Here is an 18,137-nt window from a genome sequence, read left to right on the forward strand (position 1 = left end):
CACATCTCGTGAGAGTAGCGTGAAGAGCTGAAAAACAAACAAACTTACTTTCGCACATCTAATATTAGTTAGGATAGTAATAATGATATAGTCGGAAAGCTAATTTAGGTAGTTAGCCTCATTTGTTGACATTACACATTGAACATAAATGTAAATCGTATGTAAATAGCTTCGAATGAAGCTGTTCACATAATTATGATCGAACTTCACTTAGAAGTTCGTTTGATCTTCAATTTTGTTTGGTGAATATTTCGCCATAGTTTGGCTGATTCGCCATACATTGCTGGTTTTTCATTGTTGTAAACAAAAACTACGCAATTTTCATATACTTCGGTGAGTTCGGCGATTGTGTTGCGGGCGTTAGTATTTTTAGATTTTTTTTATATAAGGAGATAAGATGTTGCCCGGGGCTTTGCTCCCGTGGGAATTTTGAGATAAAATAAGCCACCAATACTTATAGCAATGTTGGCTAATGTAACTTACTAATGGTGAAAGAATTTTTGAAATCGGTTCCGTAGTTTTGGAGATTAGGTACCCGACTCAAATATATGCCTACAAAACAAACACACAAATGCTTACCTCTTTATAATAATAGTAAGATTTGCGCTTCCGAATCCTTTGATAGATTAAAAAAGCTATAGTACCTATGTTTTGTCTTTTTCTATAATAATATTCTTTAATATACTTAGTATACTTAGTAACAAAACAATTAAAATTTTTAATGAATAATAGAGTTAATTAGTTCGTCTTTCTGTTGGCAGATTCTTTCATTAGATAGGTACATTAATTAAGTCGACTTTTCGCCTTATTTTTACCAAAACAAAATGAGTCCTGCATTATAAATAAACAAATACAGCTAGTTACACATGTATACATTCAGTATCCTCACAATTTTCCCCAACTACGAGAATGACTCATAAAACAACTAGTAGCTAATCTGAGAAGTTCAGCAACTCTCATTACAATCAGCGAAGTAAATGAACGAATGAATGAGTGAACAGCACCCTATGGCAAAGCGTACGCATTAGAAACTGTGTAGAGTATGTAGTGCGACTTTGCTATTTCTCACAATCGAATCGATTCGCAGTGAGACGCAGTTAACCAAGAACAGTGCGCCATTGTGACGTAATGTCAACCACAACGCAATGTGATTGGTACCTACGCGGTGTCTCACTTCGAATCGATTCGATAGTGAGAAGTAAAATGTACACTTCGCCCACTGCTCTAAAAATACTACTATTTACAGCCTTTACTAGTCTCTGAGGAGTGTGCAGCGTGTGGTTTTGTCAGGAATAACTACATTGGACCACTTCATATCCAACACAAGATATATTTTCTTTGCCTCATACGGTATGAGGCGTCTTAGAAAAACATAGCTTTGTCAACTGTAAGGTATACCTATGTTATTATTATACGGTTAACGTGACTTTATGGTCATGATTTGAACACTATATTGAGGTATTTAGTTTGACATAATATATTTTTTTGGGTTCATATCAATGGGACTTAGTAAGAAGTTATTTAATGTAGCTGACGTCACGAATCATCCACAGTTGAGGAACTTAAATTACGGCGTGGTAGTGGAAAAGGTTCCACCTGTCCCTACCAGGAGGGACGCTAGTCAGTGTAATAGCCCGTTCCCGAGGTTGGGTCGTTGAAACGTTGGTATCAACTGTAAGGCGGTTTTTATTTCCACGTTTTGATTAAGGGGCAGGTAACCGTTAGCGGGGCTATTTGTCTCGTTGATTTATACTGGCCAATGGGATCGTCTGAATGTTACGTCAGTTTGGATAAAGATTAGGTGTTCCAATTCGTTTTTCATCAAATTTCTTACACTAAAATGGGATGAATTATGTTATCTGAAGCCCTACATACGTACCTACCTACGTATAAGCATTAAGCCATAATGTAATTTTGCATAGTGATTTTTAAACATAACGTTCGACGCATAACTATTCGAAGCAAACTAACCTAACTTAAAAGGTTTATTAAGTATGCCGCATTTACCTACCCGTATGCAAAAAATCAATTATGTTTTAGGCTTATTATACCGAAACCAGTATGCCAAAGAACATAATAAACAAATAACAAAATAACAAAAAGAGAACATAATAAATTATGCGAAAAACAGACTTCGTTATTTGATTAGGCACTTAATTTCTCTTTTTTACTAAATCTCTTCATAAGAAAGGGGCCACAGGCCATTATCGCCGTAGCAAAATGTATTTCATACTATAGAGGCCCGTTCCGGCTTTGCTCAGATAAACATAATAAACTACATTTTGTCCACAACTTCGTATGTGAGTAAAAATCCTTTTACCGCGGGAATTTCAGGAATCCCTTCTTAGTGTCTCCTGTCACTGTGACACTGTCCTAGGAACCTATGCACCAAATTCCAGCTTTATACGCCCAGTAAGTTCGGCTGTGCGTTGTCTGTCAGTCAGTCACTCAGTAACGCAAGAGTTTTATATATATATAGATAATACACCTGAACTTGCCAAAGGAATCAGACTATGTATTGTTGAAAATCGTACAAAAACCCGTTTAGTTTTTGAGATTGTTGCGTTCATATGTAATCAGACGCAAGAAGGGGATTTCGTTTTTATAATAATGTAAGAACATAAGTACTACGTAATATTTATCAAAGCTACAAACTACTAACATTTTGTAACAACCACTGCAAAGAAGTAGCTCGCTGGTACCAAAGCGATATGGACTAAAACACTGATAAAACAGATTTTAATATCCGTCCGTTCACGGAGTGGATTTGTGTGCTCACGATCAAAGAAGTTCTTGTCAAAGTCGGCTCAGTTTCATAAAAGATTCGGTGAATACAGATGCTATATTAAATGCCCTCCATAGTGTAGAGGGAGGAACATATACTAGGTTTATTTATTAGGTAGGAAAATACACACATAAGTATATGTATATACTTAGGCACATAAACCATGGAAACAGAGTTAAATAAGGCTTGTAAGTACCTACCTATAACAAAAAATTGTGCTCGCTGTTTCGTCAGTGAATGCTAAAAAGTCTATTTTAATTTGTCAGTTTCCTTCATTATCCTAGCTAATGTTATAAATGCGAAAGTAAGTTTGTTTTTTTACCTCTTCACGCTCTATTTACTCAACCAATCTTCTTAAATTTTTGAAAGTGTGTAGGACATACCTATATACATATAGGGGCACGTTTACGTACGTAATGGTACCCCTCTATAAATCTACACACTACGTTTACGTACGGTTTTAAATCTCTTCTTTGTCTTTGCCATTTCCCACGTTAGGTGGGGTTGGCTTTCCTGATTTTTTGGCGCCGAATAATCTGTCAAGGATTGACAGATTGTCTTCGCGCCAAAAAATCTCACCACGTTGACAAGGGGCATTCTGATATAATATAAAAAGAATATTTTTTTACCTTGCTTCGTTACCAATAAATCTGAAATACGGGAAATAGAAATTTTGCTCAAGGTTTTACTTGAGATAAAAAATCGATCTATATACCACCATAGATACTCAAGTTTTGTACATACCATTCATATACATACAAAAGCGACAGTCCATTTTGACGGTCAATATATCTTGACATATTTATGACTTTGTTGATAATCTATAAATTGATTTCAAAGAGTTATTGTAGATTCGAGTGAGCCGCTTTCAAATAAATCGTCTTTCAGTTTCGGATATATTTTATGACTATAAATCTCCATTGCCAAAAATCTAGCTCCATGTAGCAAATCACAGATTAAAGAAACGTGGACCCATTCTCACGATTTTTATTTGACGTCAATACAATGATATATTTAATATCATCGTAAGTTGATTAAAGAATTTAGAGTTTCGAATTCTTTTTTCATTCATCATGAAAATTCATCAAATTGACCATGCAAGGGATCTTCCGGTGAAGGGAACATCGTGAGGAAACCTGCACACCGGTTGACAGAGTTGACAAGTCTGTATGTATCTATATCGGTAGTGGACACAATGTATGACAGATGCTTTTAGGCGACTTGAATAAAATCTGACCAGTGTTAGCCACCACACTCGGAATAGAAAGAAGACAGGATTAAAAAAACAGCAGAACAAAAGGAAAAAAAATGTTATGGAAAGGGAAACCCGTTATTGGCATTAACATTATTTAATTTTAATGTAAACGCAACTCTGTAAAGCTATTTGTTTATTAAATAGAGAAATTTTGTTATTTAATAAAGAAACAATCGCCACATCTCCCGGTTTCAATCACCGTACGCACACATGTCTTGCCAAGACTGTAAAAGCAGTTTGGCTGTATAAAAGGTGACATTAAATATCTACGCTCCTGTTCCTACGGACGTTAGTTATCTTATTCGGGACTCATGTTGCTGGAACCTGGATCTGGTCCAGAATTTATTTTATTCTACCTAAGTATTAATCAGCTATTTTGGTTAGATATACCTCCTCTTCATATTCGCGTTATTTCTTTTAGAAGAGACCAGTCGAAGACTTCTATAAGAGTACTGACTGATGGAAAGTGATCTTTTTCAGGCCTGGGTTTTGGATGTTTATCTACATAATATATATTTTTTAATTATTTGTATATATTGTAAATAAACTATTTTCTATGTATTAAACTATTTATGTAACGTATCGCGTTAATCAGTTACTTCTATGTATATAATACCTGTTCTTGATTCGAATTCCGCTAATTACCTAGATATGTCAACAAACCATACTTCGTTCAAAACGTGTCCAAAACGTTGATTTTCTTGTTTTATATATCTAACCAATTATTTTTATTGTAAAATGTTTCTTATAATTACTGTTTGTGTCAAAATATATTGAAAAATAAATAAATAAAAATATTATCACTGATTTCCAAGCAATGAAACAATGTGAAACAAGTCTAATACGAAAGGTATGAAGAAAATTAGCTTCATTGGTGTAATATTTGTTCTTCTTCTTAATTAAGAGCTATATAATGCTCTTGTCGGTGGTGTATACGCCACTATATTATGGACAAATTACTATACTATAAAGAGTATAGTAAATTGTCCACATATATTTATTTTGTCCATCTGGTTTAGTGTGGCGTAGAACCATATCATATTCTCCCTTGGATTTTGTTGGTGGCAGGTGGCCAAATGCAAATAAACAGCAAAATCTTCAACATTTTAAGATTAACTTTTACGCTGACCTGAAGTTACAACCCTGAATATAACTGGAAATATGAGGGGATTAGACACTTATAAAATCACTGCGCATAAAACAGTCTCTGTTTGTCTGTCTGTTCGGCTGAATATGCTTAGATCTCTTCGAAACTACGCAACGGATTTTGATGCGGCTTTTTCATAAGTGCAGTGATAAAAGGAAGCACCTACAGGCGTACAATTTATTGTAGCTTATACCGGAAGCCGGGACGTCCACTTGTATCTAATAAAATAAACATACTGACCTATTAAAAGCATCATTCACGAACAAGCAAACATTTCAACAGACAAACTTACCCGCGCAAACTCGACAGTTGTAAACTTTGCAGTAGGATTTCAACTTGTCTTAACCACGAGAGCTGAGAATAGGGTTCAAATACATCTATACATATAACTGTGTGTTATGTCTGTACATAGAAGATATTAAAGGAAAAGAATATAGGTGCGTTTTTTCTTTCTGTCTATTTATATGTTTGTTCGCGCATCACACAAAAACGACTGTAAGGAATTTGATGCGGTTCTCACATTTGTATAGCGGATGGTCTAACTTAAAATCTGGTATAGGTTTCATCGCGATACGTCGCTTAGAACCCGAGATATAGACAATAATAAGTCACGAGGGAAACTAATTTAACGCAGGCGTAACCGCGGGCAAAAGCTCTCTCTTCATAGTCGTATTCCTCATGGCTGAAGGTCGTGGTTATTACGTGGAAAGAAACACACACAACAACTTTCTTGGCATTATTTAGTGGAGTGGTTTACCATTGCCTTCTCCATTTCACAAGTTAATAAGAATCAACCAGTGTGCAGGTTTCCTCACGATGTTTTCCATCACCGGAAGCAAGTGGTGGACGATGAAAACTAACTATACATGAGTCAGATTGGTAAAACTCATGTGGCACGAGTAGGATTCGAACCTGGGACCTTTCGATCCACAGGCATTGAACAATCGCAGCCTAGGTCTTAACCATTACACCACCACCGCTTCGCATCGAGGGCAAAAGCTCGTGTGTTATGAAAGTAACAAAAATAATACAAATACAGCCTTAATAGTTAATATAATAGTTATCTCTAGGGTACAGTTAGTAAGAAAATACAGAGATTCACCCTACCTACACAATTAACATTTAATGAGGCTGCGATTGTTCTGTCAGCAGAAAGTGTCATAACGTTCACCTTACGCGAGTCGTAATCGTCAAGAGCAGGCTCAGCAGAGAAATTGACGGAACCCTGAAGATAATACAAATTTTAATCCTTTCATTCTTATCATATACCACAATGTAAAAAAATGTATACACATATTTTTGCAAATAAATAATCTTTGTCTTTGTCATTGTTAAAAAACTTCAGGCTTCAGTTTTCATAACAATGCATTATTATGATGAATGACATGACGCGATGATGCACTCAGGATCGGCTCCCAACGAGGTACAGCACGCGTTGAATGCAACAAGACCACTCCGACGATAAAAGCTTGTAGCAAAAATTTAAATAATTTTCCATTGTTGAAAATGTACATAAACCTTGTGTACGGAACCAATCTATATAGAATTTAATCATCCGGTCAGTTTTACTATAGGTACTTAACTACACAGTATGTCGTTACAAGATAATAGTGCTTGTACAGTCAACAGCACACCGAGTTATCAAGCATGAACCTATAGCGCCATGTAATAGCGCCGAGTTTGCAATGAATTGGAGTAGTTGACTGTACAAATCTAAGAACAGCTGAATTTCACTTTCCCGATTAATGGAATGTGAGCTATGCTCCTTATTACGTTGAGAAAGTAATTATATTCATATTTTGTAGCTGGAGTTTTGTAGGAGATTTCTCTTGCGACATGAGTTTGTATACTAATCTGACTCTATGTATGACTAATGTATAGTATCTTCAAACGCGTCACAAGGCGGCGTGCCCGGAGCACTGGCAGCATTTCCTTTCTCCGCTGAAGCGAGACCCGTTGAGCAAAAAAGCTGCCAGCTTTCAAGACATTCAGACCATTGTCGAAGTGCAAAATGTCATCATTCTACATATCGTCTATGACCAAATCGCGGTCTAAATGGTAATCGTCTTCATATGGATAATCTGAAAAATGACAATGACATTTAACAATGAAAAATGACAATAATCCTAGGTAATATGATAAACTAGCTTTGGAACCGCGGCTTTGTACGCGTGAATTCCTCTGCGAAAGCGGGACAGACATGATTTCCATACAAAGTTTCACCCACCACGATAGTCAACTTGGTATTTATTTTTGAAAAAAAATGGTAGCCTTTGCTTGAACAGGCTTCTTTAAGTACATGCATGGCAAATATCATCGAAATCAGTCGAGCAGTTGAGCCGTGAAAAAAAAGGAACAGACATGAATTTCATACAAACTTTCACCCCCCCCCATTATAGTCATAGGCTACTTTTTTCGAAAATAAACCCCTTATTTTTGAAAAAAAGTAGCCTATCTTTGAGAAGTATTTGTATACTTACGAATATATTCGGAATATGGTTCTATTCTCAAACATGGGCCCGTGTGAATGCCTATCCATACTGTAATAAAATAGAATTCTTTTTTAAAATCATTTGTTTTTATTAAATCATTCAGTAACATTCATTCAGTCCACACACCCATTACCGTACCGTGAAAACCTCGGTTTTATCTGTGTTCGGTGTGACGCTATTACATTTTAAAATAAAATATATTTTCGATTTAAATTTATACTTTTTGAAATTGTACCTACTCCTGTAATTCTAAAGGAAGTTTATTGAGATAATTGGGTATCATGTAGTTAAGTATTCTTGTCCCATACAAATTTTTAAATTTAGGAAGTTTATATTTATTTAAATTACAACGTGTTCTTAAGTAGGTAGGTAGTTTTTTCTCTACTTGACATTTTTTAACATGATTCAGTTAGAATTAGGTATTTATTTTTATCATAAACACCCATGGTATTACAATACTCAAATAATTCCTTCTCATCGTAGATATAATTTGTTTTGTGTTGGATGGATTCGTGGGCCGGATCGTGAGGTTCCCTCTATTATGGTTGAGCTACGCAATGGCTGTCCCATGCGTCAACTCGTGAACGGGTGCTGCCAGAGGGAACTGGTCAATTAATTGTTTTTCACATCGATATATATATATATATATATCATATATTTTCATCACACCGTACAACTTTTTTTTCACCCGATTTTATATATAATATATTATATATTCTTAGGTAGCCGACGATAGACAGCAAATCCAAAAATATTATCCAGTACAGTATTGTATTACTGGCTGTACTAAAAGCATGTTTAGGGATGGGCGGGGAATCAGAATGGAATAGAAGATAATTGAAATGAAACGGATACAGGTATCAGCTTTGGGGATCAGATCGGAATAACTCAAAAAATAAGGCTTTTTTTTCGGCAGAACCCGGGCGCCACAGCCGTGGCTAATGAGAGTTATACTTACTATCAGTCCCCTCACGACAATTGACGTAGTCGAGAACACACCAGCTGTCAAATGTGTTATATGTGTAGTACACAGTGCGACCGCAGACAGCTCCCGTACTAAAACCAAACAATAATACCTACAGTAATTTTTGATTGTATTTTTCTTTGGGCATTAATTATTTGGTCAACCATTTTAAAATTTGGTAAGTAAAAACAAGTTAGCCTAGTCAGCCTTTTAATGATTTGTTCAGCAATAAAAACATTCATGCGGCAATTCTTGTTACCCAGAACACCGTGATTATTGTCAGCAATTAAAATATAAGCAGGCCAGCAAAATAATTATTTGGGCAGCAAGATATGGCCAGCAAAATAATTATTTGGGCAGCAAGATATGGCCAGCAAAATAATTATTTGGGCAGCAAGATATGGCCAGCAAAATAATTATTTGGGCAGCAAGATATGGCCAGCAAAATAATTATTTGGGCAGCAAGATATGGCCAGCAAAATAATTATTTGGGCAGCAAGGTTTTGGCAGCAAAATAATTATTTGGGCAGCAAGATATGGCCAGCAAAATAATTATTTGTTAATAATTATTTGGGCAGTTGCAACAGATGACCGTGTAGTTGAGGAGTTCTCTTGTTGAGAGCCTATTTTGGGTGTGACCCAAATATTCACCCAAAATAACCTAATAAATCTATTTCTTCTATTTCAGAATTTGGTCAGAATTTGGGAACAAGATTTGGTCAGCAGAATTGCTGACCAAATCTTGCTGGCCAAATATTACTGAACAATAGTTGCTATCCAAATGTTGTTGACGCTTACTAAATAATTTTGCTGTTCAAAATGTTGTAAAATGGTCTACCTTTTAGATATAGGTATTTGCTGACAACTAAACATATTTTTTTGCTGTCAAAAATAAATCTGTATAAAATGTCCGAATACTTTGCTGACCGTTTGAATAATACCCTTGTTTATTATTATAAAAAATTTCAGCACGTTTGACCTCAACCAGGCCTAATGCAAAAAATTGGTATAGGGTCTATGGTATGTCCGTACGAACGCGAATAAACTTTTATTGATCTAGATTTTTGCACGGTTTTCAATAGATAATGTGATTTCTGAGGAAGATTCACTTTCTCACAGCTAGTACTTAATAAAATTAAATAAATATATTAGGACAATTCACACAGATTGAGCTAGCCCCAAAGTAAGTTCTAAACTTGTGTTATGGGATACTAACTCAACGATATTTTATAACATATACATATATAGATAAACATCCAAGACCCGGGCCAATCAGAAAAAGATCATTTTCCATCATGACCCGACCGGTGATCGAATCCAAGACCTCTCGGTTCATAGGCAAGCACTTTACCACTGCGCCACCGAGGTCGTCGAAATAAAATTATTGTATAACAATATATAATTTACAATACTAACTTGTACACGCGCATGCAATATGTCCACTTGAAATCGCAGTGATGGTCAGCGGTTACCGGGGGCGGCGCACTTGACCTCATCTTGTCTCTGAATTGCGCTGGCCTACAAGAAAAAATTTCAGCTCAATCGGTTGAAGATATCTGCTTCAAAATTAAGTAGCAAGATTCCACCCGAACAAACATACATACATAGACATACATGCATACACATACATACATGCACATACATACATACATATACATAAATACATACATTGCAAGTAAAAAATATAACTTGACAGACATTAGAAACAACGATTACATTACATTGCAAGTTTAATAAAAGCCTTTAATAGCAGTTTTTTTAAATAATTTTATTGTACAATCTGTCCGTCCCGGCTTCGCTCAGGTGAGACCAAAATAAAACAAAGTAGCCTATATTACTCCTGAAAGTTTATTCTATATCTGTGCCGAATTTCATCAAAGTCGGTCCAGTTTGGTCTGCTAAGGCTATGAGTCCCTTAGTCGCCTCGTACGACATCCACGGAAGGATATGGAAAGACTGTATTCTAAACAAAGCTTTCATTATTCAAGTCAAAATTTAGTTTGGATTTCAAATATGTAGGACAAGCCGAAGTAGGTGAAATTTCAAATGCAATATTGGATTAAAGACAAACGGGACGGATCACGCTGCACTGCGCTGGTACGGCCACGTCTTGCTTAGACAGGAAAATTACGTAATATAATAAGGATAAATAAAAAATAAGGAACAAATGTAGGGGCTATGCCGCCCCCTGGCCCTGGCAGACGGGGCAAACCCAAGAAGTGCTTGATATCGTCAAGTGTCAATATGCGTGCCAATGGTCTGATAACTGAAATGTAGGAAATCAAACTCTGTATTCCGACGCTCAGTGGCTGAGTTTGCAACCGGGAAAACGCTCAGACGAATGAGAGAGAGAGACAGAAAAGGTTAAACTAAAAATAAAAAGGTTTTGGGCACGTACACAGTGGATGGATATGGTGTTGGCTGTATTTTTGTGTTAAGCGTATTTGTTACACCGGGACCTTTCATGGTTCCTGTTGTTTGCTGCCTCAATGCTAGACGGCGACTGTAAAAATTATAAAAGTATAGTTAATTATTAATTCATCTAGACGAGGCTCCGGACTTCGGGAAGATGTTCTAGATATATTTTTTAAATTTCATGGCTCCATCGAAAACGTGGCAATAACGATGATTTTTCCAACGTCAAGGTTGAGATTGACACGGAATATAATATGTTATAATATATGAAACACGGTCCAGTGTGTAGCCTAAAATATAAGAGTATATAAATATATTATATATACATACATACTATCCGACCGTTTAAATAATATCCTTTTTTATTATTATAAAACATTTCAACACGTTTGACCTCAACCAGGCCTGATGCATAATAGGCGAGAGTAAATTAAAATTATAAGAAGATATTATTATTTTGTATAAATTTTGCCAATAAAATTATAATAATATTTGCCAATATAATTATAATAATATTTGCCAATAAAATTATAATAATATTTGCCAATAAAATTATAATAATATTTGCCAATAAAATTATAATAATATTTGCCAATAAAATTATAATAATATTTGCCAATAAAATTATAATAATATTTGCCAATAAAATTATAATAATATTTGCCATTATAATTATGATAATTATTTACAAGTATATGTAATTTTTGACACAAGCTTTTATTGTTGTCCAAAAGATCATGTTGCATTCAATGCCTGTCTAAAAAATCGTTCCGTAACAGTGAACCGTTGTTGGGTCCTTTGTCGGGAGCCGTTCCTGGATGTCACCATCATGTCATGCTAATCATAATAATGCATCGTTATCCGAACTAAACGTGTTTACATAATTTCAGATCAAGGGTTTCAGGTTACAAGATTCCATCTGAACATACATACATACATGCATTGCAAGTCAAGTAAGGGCTTGTAAAATGTGGGTACTTTTTATTATGTTACTAGCTTTATCCCAGGTCTATTATTATAGTATTATTTTATAAAAGGTATATAATATATAATAGTATTATTTTATAAAAGGTATATAATATATAATAGTATTATTTTGTAAAAGGTATATAATATATAATAGTATTATTTTATAAAAGGTATATAATATATAATAGTATTATTTTATAAAAGGTATATAATATATAATAGTATTATTTTATGAAAGGTATATAATTTATAATAGTATTATTTTATAAAAGGTATATAATTTATAATAGTATAATTTTATGTAAGGTAACCTATGTATTTATTTCTCCTACATACTATGTGTTTGCACAATTTCAAAAATATGAGTGTATAAAGCTTGAAGATATCTCATTAAGCATATTTTTAAAAATAACAAAGAAAAAAAAAACAAACTTACTTTCACATTTATAATGTTACCAGTGGTCCGTCAACCATAATAAATTACACAACTAAACCTTCCTCTTGAACCGCTCAATCTATTAAAAAAACCCTCATAAAAATCCAAGATCTATGTATACACAGGGACAGACAGGTAGGTATGCTTAGATCTTTAAAACTACGTAAAGGATTTTGAAGCGGTTTATTTTAATTGAAGATAGTGCTATTCCTGAGGCAGGTTTCGGATATAATTAATTATATTTTACAGCTAGTATTATTATGTTTATTTATTTATTATTTATCACGTCACATTTCGTGGGCTATAATATTATATTACCTGATGAGCGTTGTTAAAGGAAATCTCGTTATAGACCGCAATTTAGTATTATCTTTAAGCAGTTTTAAATACCCTGTTATATTTTCATCACCGATATAACCAACCGACAAACCAGGTGTGGTTCTTGAATTAGAATCGTATAGTTTATCTTTATTTTTCGCTACGTAAGTCTTTTCTTTGGTTTTCGGGTTATTATGTCCCCTGGATAACGCACACGACGTGTCCCCTGTAACTTGTACTCTTATAGTTACTGAAATGTAAGGAGAAATTAATTTAACAGCTACATAAAAAACTTCACACAGCAAATTCTCCAGTCTGGCCGTGACCACGGCGACTGCATGGTTGAAACGTTAACTATATCCCTATCAATGACTGCGTATTATAAATAAACTGACTTTCCGTAGTCTGCCCCGAGATGTGTCCTTAGATTTTTTACTTCGACTACTTTAGACTACGCCACGGATTTTGATGTGTCAGATTTATAAAATTAAATCTACACGTAATATATTAATGAGGATAAACATCAAACAGCAACAACCTATTAAAACATAAATTTATAAAATAGTTGTGTGGTTCTCAGTATTACCCACACACAAACTTACAAGCACTTCCTCTTTGTACTTAATATTAGTTTAGACTAGTTGTTCGCCGCGAACTTAGACCTCGAGAACGCAATATTTTTTTACAAAATTGTGAATATTTCAAAAATGACCGAACCGATTTTGATGTCCCACGAACTTAAAAATTCTATTGACATATTCTATATACCTTTTAATTTTCATCAAAATCGGACCAACGATTCAAAAGTTATCGCGTTACAAACATACGTATGCATACAAAAAATGTATTCTTGCCCCAAGTACAATGTTAGACCTGGCTCGCTTCGCACGCTCGGTCAATTAAGCTAATACCTATTAATTATGATAATGAACAATGTAGATTACAGTTAGATATTAATATAGTTAGTATAGTAATAATTTATAGTAATATTTACTTACTTAAGATGAGAACCATTTTAGTATAGTACATAATTCAATACTTATTATAAAATTTATACTATCTATATGAAATTAAGTTTTAACTTTCAATTATTATGTATTGATTTTTAAAATTATGTCATACTTCTGTGTCTGTTATAGTATGACAAAACATTATAATAAGGAGGTGTTCACACAGATTTAATAGTAAATAGCAATGTCAAAAAAAAATGTTGATTAAAAGCCATTTTTAAGACATTCTTGACACACCGTACGATCTTTACTGGAGGTGAACAACAATATTCATTTTCGTTGAGTGTTCAAAAAAACAAGTAATTGGGTCTTGTGTACACAATTTTATCGTTTAGTTAGATTCCGGTTTTATAAAACTGGTTTTGATCAAATTTTGGTGCTACTAAATAAATAAATCTGTGTGATTTTTTTCCAATAAAAGGGTCCGGACCCGTGCTTCACCAAGGTTCTCCACCTGGGTGAAGCACTGGGACTTCTAAGGTCCCGTGCTCCAACTGATGACGTTATTATCCCTTAGTACAGTCAAGTAAATAAAAAATACATAATTTAACAAATATTTAATCAATAAAAAAAAATTTTGTGTGCGTTGCCTAACGTCCGCAGAACAAAGGCAAGCATGCGAAAAATTGATTTTTCATTGATAGTCCTTTGCGCAATAAAGTTCTGACTAGCGTTAGTTTATTGGTTAAAACATTCTCATTGCTGAGTCATGCTCCGATGTTTTTATATCCGTCGGTCGAAGGATAACGCAGAAATTTAATGGACAATCGACGTATCTCAACGCACGTCAGTGCCAAAACCTACGGCAAACAACGGAGCACAACGGAAAGTCACGATTCAACGTAGCAATCGGGACCTCTTAGATAGTTTTGTTTGTTCATCTGTTACTCTATTAATTTGTGGCGTTGTGTATGTTAGGAGAAAAACTAGTTAAGCGCGAGTTGAAGTCTTACATTAGCGTTTCGTAAAAATAGTTTTTTTTTTTATGTACTTTTTAACGGTTTTTAGATATATACATATATATCTAACATAATATGTTTCAGTATACCATGTATTTCGACCATGTACTTTCTTGTGTATGTACTTACATTGTCATATTATTAATAAAAAATTATACATAAATTCTGGCATAATAGGGACCAACACTGTTCAAATGAGTTTCTTTCGGCATTTCTTCTCAGCAGTGGTCGTTCCGAAATGCTAGTAATTTGTAGCTTTGGTAAACATCATTTAATTTAGAATGACGATGAATGACGTGAAAAAGTCCCTGTGAAGTCCTAATTTCTGAATGAATGATTTGATTTTGATTTTGAGATTTATTTCTATCTTGTGCTGTAAGATTACTTCATGCTATATTCGCGACAAATATCAAGCTCTGTTTCCTTTGTGAAATCACAAAACATGCAGTAGAAATACTCATATCTTTTGATCGCGTCGACTTAGAACTTTAATGTTTATTATTTTATTTATTTAAATTCATTACAAAACCATGAAAATGACGGACTTAAAGACTGAGGTTTTTTCTGCCAGTTAACTAAAAGGTGATGCAAAGAGAAAAGAATATCTAATATGTCTCTGTTTACCCGCGGCTTCGCCCGCTTATTAAATGCCCTCGGGAACAGTTTTTCTTCGTATTAAAATGGGATTGCGATAGATTAAAATATCCATTGCGCATTTAAAATACACACAGCGCCATCTAGTGTTTTTATTGCAAAGATTTTTTATTAGCATATTAGCATTTAGCGCCACCTATAATAGAATTATAGGTTTTTAGCAAATCCCACGAGAACATTGTTTTTTTTCCAGGCTGTTGAAAGTTACCCTATGTTCTCCATACTCTTAATTACATATAATGTGAAATTTCGAGAAGCTCTTCTAGCTTCACCAATTTTCCACTGACTAACACAGAAGATTGCGGTACTTCTGCAATCTGAGACTGACGTGCTTTTCCCATGGCCTGTGGCGTTTGCTTGGAGAACAAACAATATTCTATGCAACTGAGTCCTAAACTAAATTTCAGATTTGTTCAATCCTATTCCACTTTTTCGATTTCATTTAATATCTACGATAAATTTTAATGTGAGTTTGTATGTTCCTCTTCAAGCCTCTATTCAATCGACATTTGTGAAATGTTGCAAGAAATGATTGATCTCTGAACTGTCCCTGTGAGAAATTAACGCAGGCGAAGCCGCGGGCAAAAGCTAGTCTATAACATTAGTTAGTATGAGGATAGTTAGGATGAGAGTTCATTCTCAAACGGATAAAACATTTTTGTATTTTTTTTTTTGTCATAGAGCAAAAAAAAAATACGCGGAACCCAAAGCTTCATTTTCTCTTATCTGTTCACGTTGCTGAAGTACAGTACTTGTGAAATGGATTTGCATGAGCTAATTATTCTCTCTAAGACTAAAAGTCCACGAAGACCTAAATGTATGAGTTTCACATTTAAACCTAATTTGAATATACCGTTGCAGTTAATGTGACGTGGTCTCTGCAGTCCGCGAGTAGGGTGACCATTAAGTATGATTTTTTTTTTCAGCATTTCCTCTCAGCAGTGGTCGTTCCGAAATGCTAGTAGTTTGTAGCTTTGGTAAATATAGTTTAATTTATAATATTTAAGGCCTGTGAAGGCTTAATTTCTGAATTTATAATTTGATTTCTGTAAGTTGAGCGAGATTACTGGAATTATGAGTCTTATCGCATAAAACTAGTATCTATCTAGTATAAAAAGAAAGGTTGATTTTTAGTGAAGAAAAGTTTAAGAGTGCAGGGTGTAATTACTGCCTTTAGAATAGGAGACCATAGGACCATAGACCTGTCACAGCCAAGAATGCAACCAGAAACATGCGACGATGAGAGCTCGCTCTCATTCTGTTGTAGGACTATACAAAGGTTAGGATCTATATCTGAGAACTATCTGCCTAATTACTACTAAAATAAATGTTTGTTTGTACATGTTTCACGTCAAAACGGGCGATTGATGTATTTTTTGGTGTGGAGATCACTGGCGAGTTGGAAAGTGATTTAAGCTAAATCTAGATTAAATTCCAGCGTTCTATTTTTTTTAGATAAATTGTCATTGGACACTATTATTATTAAGAACGAACATCATTGTAGACTTTATTTCTTGAGAATAAATAAATACATTAAATTGCTCGTTATTGATATAATATTTCTTCGAGTTTCCGCGAAATATCCGATATTTTTTCAACGTATGGTATTGCTAGTTTTGGTGGAGTAATGTGCATACATTACATTAATGGTAGTCGCACTGGTGGATATAATTACATTAAGCTTCAACGAATTATCTGTGTTGACGGAAATACCTGAAAAAAAATGTTGTAAGTAAATTTTGACGTCAATAAGTGACGTCATATTCTAAATTAAATGATGTTTACCAAAGCTACAAACTACTAGCATTTCGGAACGACCACTGCTGAGAAGAAATGCCGAAAGAAACTCATTCAAACAGTGTTGGTCCCTATTATGCCAGAAGGGCTTACCATTATAGACAGAAGTTGAAAAAATATTTGAATTTGAATTCTTGAATTTCTTTTATCACCTCTCCTCTTCTATCACCCTCCTTCTTGAAATATATAAATAGACCGTACGAAGCTGGCAAAATGTTTGATTTAACCACAACCTTATCCTAATTCTAAATAATATTATAAATATGAAAGAAAGTTTGTTTGATTTGTTTGTTTGCTACTTCTATTTACTCAACCAATCTTCTTAGAATTTTTCATACCTACATCTAGTAATTTGTAGTATGTACATGGATATAGGGTACCTTTCATCGCGAAAAAATTACTGTTCCCTTAAGAAATTCACGCAGGCGAAGCCTGTGGGCAAAGGAATTAACTATTTATCTAAGCGGATGATTCCATCACCGAAAACAAATGACTACACGCAGATAAAGTTCGAAAGCCAGTGAAATGTCGCGTCACTCAGCGGAATGATCTTGTCTATTTATCGAAGGACCGACTGTATGTGAGTGCCGATGACATAGAATCATTCACCTGAATGAAGGGGTGTCATCTGTGAAGTGTTAGCGACGCACAATATCTAGGTAACAGAAGTGTAATGAAAGATCAAAATTATCTGTATGACTCAATCACATATTATATAATGCTTCCAGTAACCCAATGGCGCTGTTAGAGCGTATTCCCATTGTTTAGTCGTGCTCAGTTGCGCCGACGCAATACGATGCAGCTCCGTCGTGCTCATTTGTTTTCTATATGGTTTAACATTGACGTGCGTCGACGTACGTCGAAAGTTCATACAATTTTACGCTGTTCTGCGTTGATCTGTCGACGGATGTCAACATGACGGAAGTTGTCGCAGGG

General features: G+C 34.6%; 1 protein-coding gene across 1 annotated transcript; it reads right to left on the bottom strand.

Moving 5' to 3' along the window:
• Positions 1-6,192: 6,192 nt before the first annotated feature.
• On the bottom strand, positions 6,193-14,050 carry LOC128680340 (uncharacterized). The gene is made up of 7 exons (XM_053763412.2): positions 13,780-14,050; positions 12,782-13,031; positions 11,042-11,146; positions 10,060-10,161; positions 8,638-8,735; positions 7,668-7,727; positions 6,193-7,268 (listed from the first exon to the last, which is right to left on the bottom strand). The coding sequence occupies exons 1-7, from the start codon at positions 13,808-13,810 to the stop codon at positions 7,210-7,212; spliced, it is 705 nt and encodes a 234-aa protein (XP_053619387.1). The 5' UTR covers positions 13,811-14,050; the 3' UTR covers positions 6,193-7,209.
• Positions 14,051-18,137: the final 4,087 nt, after the last annotated feature.

This window comes from Plodia interpunctella, chromosome 24, assembly GCF_027563975.2.
Source record: "Plodia interpunctella isolate USDA-ARS_2022_Savannah chromosome 24, ilPloInte3.2, whole genome shotgun sequence".
Taxonomy (NCBI): Eukaryota; Metazoa; Arthropoda; class Insecta; order Lepidoptera; family Pyralidae; genus Plodia; species Plodia interpunctella.

Coding starts and splice junctions, on each gene's coding strand:
- LOC128680340 (XM_053763412.2), bottom strand. CDS start 13,810: ATGTACTATACTAAAATGGTTCTCATCTTAA. Junction 10,162..11,041: donor ACACCATATCCATCCACTGT/GTACGTGCCCAA, acceptor TTTTTCTTGTAG/GCCAGCGCAATTCAGAGACA. Junction 8,736..10,059: donor TATTGCATGCGCGTGTACAA/GTTAGTATTGTA, acceptor GTTTGGTTTTAG/TACGGGAGCTGTCTGCGGTC.